The sequence below is a fragment of the Carlito syrichta genome, unplaced genomic scaffold (genome assembly GCF_000164805.1).
Source record: "Carlito syrichta isolate Samal-C Ts95f unplaced genomic scaffold, Tarsius_syrichta-2.0.1 Scaffold302399, whole genome shotgun sequence".
Classification (NCBI taxonomy): Eukaryota; Metazoa; Chordata; class Mammalia; order Primates; family Tarsiidae; genus Carlito; species Carlito syrichta.
Window position 1 is genome coordinate 40,562 of NW_007246495.1, and position 12,175 is coordinate 52,736.

At 42.7% G+C, this 12,175-nt stretch overlaps 1 protein-coding gene across 1 annotated transcript in view; it reads left to right on the top strand.

Annotated features, from left to right (window-relative positions):
* LOC103258888 (echinoderm microtubule-associated protein-like 5) overlaps positions 1-12,175 on the top strand; it is a 41,772-nt gene that overhangs the window by 23,078 nt on the left and 6,519 nt on the right. The window contains exons 11-14 of the mRNA XM_021711611.1: positions 5,651-5,824; positions 7,967-8,175; positions 9,849-10,006; positions 11,323-11,437. Coding sequence (XP_021567286.1) covers positions 5,651-5,824; positions 7,967-8,175; positions 9,849-10,006; positions 11,323-11,437 — 656 coding nt within the window. The remainder of the gene's footprint in view (positions 1-5,650; positions 5,825-7,966; positions 8,176-9,848; positions 10,007-11,322; positions 11,438-12,175) is intronic.

Genomic DNA, 12,175 nt, shown 5'->3' on the forward strand with positions numbered 1-12,175 from the left:
AAGTACCAACTTTGAAGAGAATGAAGAGGTAGTATCTGTGAATAGTCTCCATGGAAAAAATATTTATGAATAGTAATATATTATAAAAATAATGTTACAAAAAATAATATTTTCAAAGAGATTAAGAAAACATTAATTCAGTACAACCTGAAGTGGTATCTGCTAAGATGTTTTACAGTTGATAGTGTAAAAATATGTGTGGAGCAGAAATATGTCGTTGGATAAGCTTACAAAGCTTGTGAAAATTTAAGGTGTTTAAAGTCTGTGGTTATTCGTTGTTTTATTCATCAGCAGACAATTGTGGTAAATATTTCAATCTATCATTTGCTGTTGAACCTCAATATTTTGTTAGTGAGCATCAACAGTTCATTTCACTCACTCTCAGAGGCAAAGCTACCAGCAGTTCCATGAGTTTATGTTATCGATAGAAGCTGGACATCCCAACTTACCCTGTCACAGAGCAGTTCAATGATTCATCAGTGTTAAACTTTTATTGCAATTTTTTGACTCGGAGCCAAGACTGAAATTTTTCTGAATAAGAAGAACTGTCCTTAGTCACTGTTACTGAACACTGAGTGACTTTGGAAATTACTTTTTTCTGTGGACTTGATAACATTTCTTAATTAGCTTGAAATTACAAGGTAAAACAGTGCTCATGTGAAACTTTGGTAAAGTCATTTGATGATAGCTGATAATTTGCACCTCAAGTAGTGTTGAACTGTGTGATGCCCTTCTCATGCTGTGGGAATTAAAGAAGGGGACCCCCACTTCCATATAGATGTAAAGCAAATGTATTTTCTGGGCTCAAACTGCAGTTCCAGCAGAATTTTTCAGAGCCTGATGCAAAGACAAAAATTTTCCACATAACAAAAATTTGTTTAATTCTCCAGTGGAGGAACTTCCCCCTAGCCTTCAATTTTAAGTGATTATTCTGCAGTGTAATACATGTGAAAGGCAGATATCAAGACAAGTCTCATATAGAATGTTCCAAATGTCTTCCCAGCAATTAATGTGCTCAGTGAATATCACACGCCTGTAGGTTGGTACCTGTGTTTGGCAGTACCTATCTCTGTGAAAAGACATTTTCAAGGTTGAAATGTGTAAAATCTTATTACAGATCAGCATTAGCAGGTGAACATTTGCAATTAATTTTGATGATAGAGAACTCTAACTTTGAGCCTTAATTGAATAGAATGTTATCTCTCCAAAAAAGAATTGTATTCTTCTCATTAGATCTTTATTACAAAATATTTTACGGAGTGAATTTCATCAATTACAATTTTGTAGAAGTTTGCTTTCTCTCTTGTTATACAAGAACCTACATATCTTCAGATTCGTCTCTTATCTGACCTTTACAAAAAGCAGTTGCTGACCACTGCTTCAGAAGGAGACAGAGAATATAAATAAGTAAATTTTTAAAATAACTTGATGATTGGGAGGGTAGTAAATGTGATAAAAGCAACAAATTAGATTTTTGTACAGATGTCAGTGTTTGTTTTCTCAGAGTGGTAGCATTTAGCTGGTCCAGCAATGACACAAAAGTGACAACTGAAGTGTGACCTGGGCTTGAGGCTGAGGCTGTTTCAGGTGTCCTGAGGCCTCCCACACATGCAGTGGTTCACTGGGAGAAATTGCAGGACTCAGAGGTGGTTGGATCTAGGGCTCTAGTGTATTGCAATGAACAGCAAGGGGAAAAGACACATGGGTGAAGTCTGCAAGATCCAGTCCCAGGCCTTTCTTGTCTCCCCCAACACCCTCTGGGAGTTATCCAGAACCTGCTTCCCCCTCCAGCAGCCAAATCCAGCAACACATGTGGGATGTCTCTGCCCAGGGATGCCCACTTAAGTCTCAGACTCCAGGGTTTTATTAGTCACTGGTCACACAGGCGTAAAGACCAGCCACAGCTACCAAAGTAGCAGACTCCCAGGAGAAAACAGATGTTCAATGTGCCTGGCAGACAAAACAGCCTTGTCACCTAGGGTACATTTCACAGGTCGAGTTTTACACTCTAGCCAAGTGCTGGTATAGCAAGCAGGCAAGCAGGCCCTTCTAAGGACAGTGACTTTCCTGTGCAGCCCCTAAGGCTGAACCTGGAAGGCTGGCGTGCAGGTGATGCCTCTCGGATGAATTGGGAGTGGTAGGGTCAGCTCCTGCAGGGAACTGTAATACAGGGCAGGAGTTGGGCTCATGCCAAGCTCAGGGAAGGAGTTGGGTCATTGGAGATTTTCCACCAGGGAGTGATGTGTTCTGATCTACACTTTGGGAAAACCACTCTTACAACATTGTTGAGAATGCAGAGTGAAAAGTGAGGACATTGGACAATTAGAAGGCTATGACAGCAGTCCAGGCAAAGACAGTTCAATGGGGTTGCAAGAGTAAAGGCAGAAAGAGGTATTCTGGAAGTAAAGCTAGCCCTCCCTGATGAGCTGGGGGCTGACAAGCAAGGAGACAGTCACTGTGAGTTTCCTGCCCAAGCAGTGAGGAGGGAATGAGGTGTGGGAACCTTCAGGAAGAAAACACTCACAGATGTTTGGAGTGAAGTTCATCCAACATCCCTCCTGTACAAAGACAAGAAGCCTGGTGGGTGTGGGTGGAAATCAGGAAGCCCCATCTTATGCCTACTGTTTTCTCTACGTCATCAGCTGGGGGGCTGGGCATTGACTTGAAGAGGGATAAAGTTTGTAATTGTCTCTTTGGAATGTGGGAGAATACATATATTAGAAAAGATGTGTAATTATTACTGAATATATGAAGTGTGTTTTCAGTGGACACTAAGGTAGCAGCTTTGTCTCTGACAGTTATTTCAGCACTCCAAGACTGTATCTGGAGTTAGGAGCTGGCCTACATTGTGATCCTGAAGGCAATTCTAGGAGCGCGCTCTCCCTCAGGTCGTGGTTAGCACTTGTCATGACATTTGCCGATCCATTCATTAATGCTAGTGGGCCTTTGTGTGTCCTCTGCAGCAAAGAAAGGAAACCCACTAGCGCAGGAGTGGAGAGACAGGGCTCCGTGGTACTATCCAGAACCAGGAACTTCATGTCCTCTCTGCCGTCCATAACCTCAGCTGTACCCATGAGGCTGGTTGCCTTGCAGTCATAGAAATGGCTGCAGTGGCAGTTGAAGTAACATGATTCCTTGCTCTCATCCAGTGGGAAAGAAAGAAAAAAACCCTTTCAGAACCAAGATCTAAAAATCCTAGGCTTGGTGCAGTGGTTCATACCATAATCCCAGAGCTTTGGAAGACGAGGCAGGAAGATTGCTTGAACCCGGGAGTTCAAGACCAGCCTGGGCAACATAACAAGACCTGATCTCTGAAAAAATTTAAAAAATAGCTGTTCGTGATGTCATGCACCTGTACTCCCAGCTACTCAAGAGACTGAGGCAGGAGCCCAGGAGGTAGAGGCTGCAGTGAGCTGTGATCATGCCACTACACTCCAGCCTGTGCAACAGAGTGATACCCTGACTCAAAAAAAAAAATTCTTCCTTTTAGCCTGATTGAATCATTTTAGGACACAGACCAAACCTTGTACTAAGAGGATACCAGGGGATACCTGTGCTGATTGGCTGAAATCAGGGTCACTACACTAATCCCTGAGGCCAGTGCTGGGGAGGAGAGGAGTTGGGTGGGAGCAGTGTTTATCAGAGGGGGCTCAGACTCACTACCATTTGCTTCCCTGAATCACTTGCTCTACACAAGGTGGGGCAGGGAGGAGTCCCGACTACAAATGGAGCTTTTTTAAGAAGAAAGGGTGAAATAGGTGCTGTGTCTGCAGCAGAGTCACTCACTGTAGAAAAGAAAGGGCAACATGTGGTGGACACACCTAACAGCCCATGTTAAAGTCTTGTTTTAACATGTAGTTTTTATTACATGTTTATAGAGAAAGGATGTCCTTTAAAACTTGGATTCTTAGGATATCCAATCATCATTTAAAAAGACCTTTAAGGCATGTCTGTACAGGAGCTGTAAGTCAAAATGGTTGTGAGAAGTTACTGGGATTGATTGTCCAGAGGGAGCAAGGTGTGGTGGAAAGAGCTAGAATGGAGCCTGGATACTGACAGCAGCACACTGTACTGGCTCCACCAGGTCTGAGGTATTAGGGCAAAAATGTATCGTGTAATCTACTGTACATATTTTCATTTTAAATTAAAGCCACCTACCGTTCCTTATTAAGATTAAGTTTATCTGTGGCTTGGGATACTTTGACTTTTAGTGAATGAGGAACATTCTAATTTTAGTCCAGTACTTAAGTTATTTCAAGTATAAATAGTATGCTATATGGTAAACTTTTATGTCTATTTCCATATACTTTCGATATTTTAGTTACCTAAATCTTTGAACAATTTTTACTTAATGCTCAAATTTAAATCTATGATTTAACATAGTTTAACTGTTTGAAAAACCGTCAGACTTGATTTATCATTGTGTACTATAATTGGCCGATAGTGTAAAATATAATCTAAATTTATCATAATATTTTCTTTGGAAACCAAAGTTTCTTTCTGCATTGAATGATTTAAGGCAGCTTGTCTTATTTAATGCTCCTCTATTTTTTTTTTTGAGACAAAGTTTCATACTCTGTTACCCAGGCTGGAGTGCAGTGGCATGATCTTCTCACGATGGCCTCGAATTCCTGGGCTCAGCAATCCTCCTGCCTCAGTCTCCCAAGTAGCTAGGACTATAGGCATGTGCCACCACACCTGCTTAATTTTTCTGTTTTGTGTAGAGACAAGTTCTCGCTATGTTTCCCACACTGGTCTTGAGCTCCTGGCCTCAAATGATCCTCCTGCCTTGGCCTCCCAAAGTGCTGGGATTGCAGGTTGTGAGCTATCACGTCTGGCCTGTTTCTCTATTTGTAAAATCTTTATAACATTTATAATTTGAAGCAAATGTACTTCAGTATTTTGATTGTTTTACTAAAAGTACTGATGTTCTGAGACTGAATTCACTGCTGAATTGACTTATTTATTCATTTTTGTATTGTGCAATTCATAAAAAAGCTGTTTTTTTATTTGGAAAATACAGATAACTGGGAGCATTTTTTTTAAACAGCAGAAACAGGCTGCACAAGATGAGTAATAATAAATAATCTTTCTTTTTAAGATTAGCAGTTTTAGCTTTCTCGTGAAATTCTGTTTTTAACAAAAGTCCTATGAAGTACTGTGAGCCAGCTTTTTACCAGATGTCTGTCTATATGGCTGGAAGCTTATCTTGGGATCTAGTTGGTGATTCCTGTCATGCCTCCATCCACTGATTCATTTTTCAGTTCACACAACATCAGTTTGGGATGTACACCTGCATTTAATATTTATTGTGTTTGTGTGTATCATTCTCATATAATCGTATAAAGATTTAAAATGTACATATAACATGCTTTATTTTTGATGAGATGTTTAAAGTTGCGATAGCCCAATTTGCTTGTCTAAATGCTGTTTTCTCCAAAGTACAATTTGGAATATAGCTTGAAGAAGTGTTCTGTATTTTTTTCTTTTTCTCTTTTAAAATTTAATCTTAGTTTTGAGCTGTTCTTTGTCAAGTACAGTTTTTTCTTGGTATACATTTTTCCATGTTTTAAAGATGAGTGCATCAGTTTTAGAAATGGAAACATTTATAATGGGTGTATTCCATCTTTTGGATTCTGCCTTTATTTAGGTACAGCTCCTTCCATCCATATCTGGGACGCAATGAACAAGCAGACTTTATCTATCCTACGATGCTACCACTCTAAGGGTGTATGTTCAGTCAGTTTCAGTGCTACTGGCAAGCTGTTGCTGTCTGTGGGACTAGACCCAGAGCATACTGTTACCATTTGGAGATGGCAGGAAGGTAGGATTCTTTGTGAGTGATTTTTTTTTAAAATACAAAGATACAAGGGTAATACAAATTCTGTATTTAATACTTGCCTTAAGTTGGTGATTTAAACAATTGTTCACTGTAGCCCTGCACAATGCATAGTTCACAGCTGGCATGACTGTAGGTGTGTCTATGGCCGCACCACCCTGGATGCACTTGATCTTGTCTGTAGCCATGTTCCACTTTGAAAGCCCAGTGAAACTGTGGGCTCACAAAACAAATCAATTAATGAAACCATTATTAGTATTCTAAATGATGCACTGATATTTCTTTTCTTTTTTAATTTATTTATTTATTATAGAATGTGGGGCATTTAAAAAAATTATTTATAATATGAGGGTGCCAAAAAAAATGTATACACGTCTTAAAAGATGTTATCCATGTTATTCAAAGATGTTATCCATGTTATTCAAAGTTGAATTATGGTAGCAATGTGTAATATGATGTTCGCTCAAAAGAGGGCGTTAATCAAATGAATGTTAGCATCACCATTCGACAGGCAAGACAGTCAAAGAAATGACAGGAGCATAGTTGTCGTTTGAGGAGCTCAAGACCATTTTGAAATGGTGTTTGAAATTAGAGAAGGTTGTGGAAGTACAATGATAATGGAGGTGTGAGTATGCAACAGAACCTTCAACATGCCTAACTATTGCATGTATCTGTGACAAGTTTGAGATGCATGGTCCTGGTGTGATGTGCACAAGGGAAGATTCGGAAGGCCTCACACAGCAACAAGTCCTACAATAGTTTTCCATAATCAGAAGTGTCTGGATGTTGATGGTAACTACTTTGAGCAGCTCTTGTAATTGCAGAAATCAAACTTAACTTGTATTCATCTTTTAGTATCAGTATATATTGAGTATTACAATTTTAATATAGTTTTTATCTTTCTTAAAATATGTATACATATTTTGGCAACCTCTATAGGGTTTGTGGGGTAAGCTTTTTTTTTCAGTAAGACTTACACTCTGTGTCTGCTAATTACTAATGATTTGATTGGTTATGGAGGATCTTAATAAAAATGAACATTTGTATATTCTAAATGATAATGGAAGAGAAATTGATTACTTCAGATAAAACTTTTAAGTTATATAAAGAAAAGTTCAGTGTAGTGACTCATTCCTATAATCCCAGCACTTTGAGAGGTGAAGGTGAGAGGATTGCCTGAGCCCACAGTTTCAAGACCAACTTGGGCAACATGGTGAGACCTTGTCTCTACAATAGATGAACAAATTAGCTGGGTGTGGTGGTGTGTACCTGTAATTCCATCTACCTGGAAGGCTGAGGTGAAAGGATCGCCTGAGCCCAGCAAGTCGAGGCTGGGGTGGCCATGAGCATGCCACTGCACTCCAGCCTGGGCAACAGAGTGAGACTCCGACTCAAAAACAAAACAAAGTTTGACTTGGCGCAGTGGCTCACACCTGTAATCCCAGCACTTTGGGAGGCGGAGATGAGAGGCTTACCAGAGCTCAGGGTTCAAGACTAGGCTGGCCAACTTGGTGAGATCTCATCTCTAAAATAAATTAAGAAATTAGTCGGGCATGGTGGCATGCACCTGTGGTTCCAGCTACTTGGAAGGCTGAGGTGGGAGGATTGCCTGAGCCCAGCAGATTGAAGCTGCGGTGACTGTGAGTGTACCACTGTACTCCAGCCTGGAGTCAAGTGAGACTCCAACTCAAAAAAAATAAGAAAGAAAAGTTAAGTTAATGGAGCTACACTATAAAAAAATAAGACATGGTCCCTAAAATCCAAAGTGGCTCTTACATGGTAATGAAGCTTTTCACACACACCATGCTTGTGTCCAGGAAGTCGAGGCTGCAGTGAGCTGTGATTGCACCACTGCACTCCAGCCTGGGTGACAGAGTGAGACCCTGACTCAAAAACAAACAGACAAACGACCAAAACCCAAATACACACATCACTTGTGAAGATATGTGAGAAGGACTCACTGCGCCTGTGATTGTCACGTGACTGTAGGCAGCCAGGCCAGGGCCATGGCAGGATCTTATCAGCATTTAATCTTTGAACTGTATATTTTCCATAATGATTTGATCCTAACTTTTGGTCAACTTGGTTCTTGTAACTTAGGTCATTTTGTTGTATCTTCTTTATCAGGTGCCAAAATTGCTAGTAGAGCTGGTCACGATCAGCGCATTTTTGTGGCAGAATTCCGCCCAGATTCAGATACGCAGTTTGTTTCTGTGGGAGTGAAACACGTGAAGTTCTGGACCCTGGCGGGGAGGGCTCTGCTCAGCAAGAAAGGGCTGCTGAGTGCCCTGGAGGATGCCCGGATGCAGACCATGCTGGCTGTGGCATTTGGTGCAGTATGTCTCTCCCATCGCGTGTGCTGTTGCTTTGACTACTTTAATCCTCTCGCTTTAGAGCAGAGCTGCATTAGTGTTGTAGTCACCGTGTTGTGATCTGCAGGGCACTGCCTGTCCTGGTCAGGCATAGGTTTCACCTTCCAGAAATGCAGTTCTTTGAGAAACTGGGGAGTGGAAAAGAGACTTACTAAGAGGGGAGTTTGGCGAAACATTTGAGACCCCTCGGGCTCTCACCATTCTCAGAAGCCTCAGATCTCATAATTGTCACCCTGAACATCCCCACTCTTCTGTCTTCTAACAGTTCCTCGCGGCCCCAAAAGTTTGAAGAAGCATGATTTTCCAGGGACTTAAGGTGGTACTTGGGTTTAGGATTTCCTTGGCTTTTTCTCATTCTAACCCACTGTTCATCACAGAGCTGGAAGTGCTCTGGGCCAGTGTCTGTTCAGGGGAATAAGGAGTAGAGAGACAAGAGAGCGTACCTGCTGGTCTCCTGGAAGCATTTAGGAGCCTGCCCTCCCTCCCCTCCTCCATGCCTGGGCCAGGGCTTCCAGACACATCTCTTTCCTCTAAATCTCTGCTCTGACTAGGCATTATTAATCCTTAGTGTATCAAAAACCAAAATGGATTGTTAATTAAAGTGTTTATGTGAGTATGCAGTACTTGCAGGCAAAAAATTATTTTAGAATCTTTAACTACACTATGCTTTTGAGAAAAAGACCATTGAAAATGTTGGTTATGCCATGTCAAACTTCAGTTGAATGTTTTGAGTATTCCTAATATGAAACCATTCATTCATTTCCAGAAGAAAAGCCCGCACAGTCACATGCTAGTGGCATTTAATTTGCCTGTATAGCTTCACATTTTCACATATAAAATTCCTCATGTATCAGATTGCTTCTTGATCCCGGGGGTGGGGGGGGTGGAAATTCCTCATGTAGTCAGTTGCCCATTCCCAATAAAAAATAAACTTGAAGACTAAAATATTAGGAATAGGAGACTCTGTGGATGAATCAACAGTGCAGTCATGGGAATGTTTTCTTGTGCATATCTTCCAAGGTGGGCTTATGTTCAGATGAAGCATTTTTGAGCATCATTTATGCTGGGGGCCGCTGAGAGCAAGGGAGGTAAAATACTGGCGTCCATACCTGAAGCTTTCACATTCTAAGTGAAGGCAGGCACAGATTAATGATGCCCGCAGACCTGGGTCTTACTAGTGATGTCTACATGGGCAAGGGGCATCTGGAGAGCTCTCCCAACTTTGCTACCGATGGTAGTTTCTCTTTCTGTGACAGCACTTTACATACCTAATAGAAGGTGTGTCCCCTCCCATTTCTGTTCTTTCTTCACTGTCTGTCACTGGCGACCTTTAGATGAAGTATAGAACAGCTGGAGGGAAGCAATCCCAGGGACCACTATGAACTAGAGCCTGTTGGAACTGGAGGATAGATCGCCCGGGGCCGTTCTAGCTGAGAGGTGGCAGACCTGGGAAGGGAAGAAGGCTTGGAGGCCAGGCCCTGAGGTCCAGGTCAGCTTCCTGACTCCCTCCTGGCCTCCTCCCACCACACATGCGGGCTCTGTCAGGGAGACGCGTCACGCATAGTAGAAAATAACATCTGTGTGAACTTTTCTTGACTTTTGATGAGTTTGTCTCCCCCTTCCCCACTCCTTTTCAGAATAACTTGACGTTTACAGGTACCGTCAGTGGGGATGTCTGTGTGTGGAAAGAGCACGTATTGTGCAGGATCGTGGCGCGTGCTCATAACGGGCCCGTGTTCGCCATGTACACCACCCTGCGAGACGGCCTCATTGTGACAGGGGGCAAGGAAAGGCCGTGAGTCCACTTCTCTTCTCAGCCCCCTGGGAATCTGGGAATCTGGGAATCTGGGAGCCGACTGAAGGGTACCGTTAGTAGGGAGTTCTGGCTCTTTCCGAGTACACAGAGGGCCCTTCTGGCCCTCCTCCACACATGCTCCTCCCATTGCCTTTTATGGGCCTTGTTGGTTCTCCTGTCTGGTCCTAAATTCCTTCTGAGATTTTTTCTTGTCTGGTGACACTTCCTGAGGTGTGAGTGGCTAGTGTCCTACAAGCTGAAAACTTGGTTTCCTTCTTGTCTCTATTCCTGTGTCAGTGTGGCTGAGTAACAGGGGTCCCTGGGGAATCCTGATGCTGGACCAAGGGCTTTGACTGCCTGCTCTTCTTTTTTATTCAGCCTGGCCACTGGGGGATAACATGCGTATTGTTGTGTCAGAAAAGAACAAGACCAGAGGCAAGCTTTGCCTCAGTTGCTTTTGCTGGAGGCAAACTTAGTTTAAGTGCTATACATGACATCAGAATCTGAGGCTGAGAGGCCTTTTTCTGAGTGATTTTCAAGTCTCCCACAGTAACCACATCCTCATGATAGTCATGCCACCAACATAGTCCTGTGCATGTTGAAACATGCCACATAGGAGACTTAAGAAGTAAATTTTGATACAGGATGGAAAGAGCTCACATGTGTTAGTTCTGCAGAGTGTGGGAACTCTGCCTCTCCAGGAGGAAGTGTGCTGAGGCTGCTTCCTGGGTCCAACAGTGCAGCCAGCAGTTCTGAAGGAATGTGTGTCCCTCCTTCCAAGAATATCCAGAAGTGGGCTCTGGGTCCTCTTCCATGCGTCACTCAACACTTGGGCTTACTCATGTCGCCTCAGTTTGCCATTCACTCGTAGCCTACGACACGGTTTCAAGGGTAGTTTAATAGTGGTAGAAAAGAAAGATGCTTCCCTTTCCCTTAAAGATAAACTCTGGAGCACGACTTGGTAATCGTAATCTCTCACCTTACATTTCCATTCTCCTGCTAATGCTAAACATTGCTTTTTACATCTCCTTAATCAAGAAGTATTATGAGGTGATAATGTGTGGTGGAGGCTGAGTAAAGCCATGCTTATGTCAGAAAAATGAAGAGCTTACAAAATACAGTTTGCTGAAACCACATATTTGACTGAGATATAGCATATCCTAAAATGACCATAGAAAGTTTAGAGGAATATTAGAATTATAAATATCAGGGATTTTGTTTCTTAGTATTCCACTTATAACTTAGTATTTGTTTGTAATACAAATTATTTGTAATAGTCAATAATCAACACTTATTTGGGTTTGGATATTTCCTAGGTCAAAAGAAGGAGGAGCAGTTAAACTGTGGGACCAGGAACTGCGACGGTGCCGTGCCTTCAGGCTTGAGACAGGACAAGTCACAGATTGTGTCCGTTCTGTGTGCAGAGGCAAAGTAAGATGCGCGTGAGCGGACTCGGTGCAGCAGGAGAAAGAGTGCCCATTGCAGTTCGCTCTCCCTTGCAGCTTAGCAACATGTCTGATCACGTGGAGATGGACTGGCTTGCCAGTGCTCCTCCACCTCTCCTCACTGCTTTTTTTGTGGGTCCCCAGTTGGCACCAGTACAGTGCCTTAGCGTGTCTAAATGTTCTGTGGCAATTCCTTACTTTCTTAAATCTGCTAATTCAGCTATGGTTGACAAAGCTGAAAATCCTTGCCACTTGACTCATTTTGACTAGGACAACTGTCTCCTTTAAAAAACAAAAAATGCCGGGCTCAGTGGCTCAGCCTGTAATCACCGTGCCTTTGGGAGGCTGAGGTGAGTGGATTGCCTGAGCCCACGGGTTCGAGACCCACCTGGACAGCGAGACCTCATCTCTACAATAAATCAAAAAATCAGCTGGGCATGGTAGCACATGCCTGTAATTCTGGCTACTTGGAAGGCTGAGGCGGAAGGATCGCTGGAGCCCAGCAGGTCGAGGCTGCGGTGGCCAGAGCAGCCACTGCACTCCAGTCTGGGCAACAGAGTGAGACTCCAACTCAAAAATAAATAAATAAATAAAAATAAAAAACAAAAAACAGGCCGGGCTCGGTGGCTCAGCCTGTAACCCCAGCACTTCAGGAGACCGAGGCGAGTGGATTGCCTGAGCCCACAAGTTCAAGAACAGCCTGGGCAACTTGGTGAGACCTCGT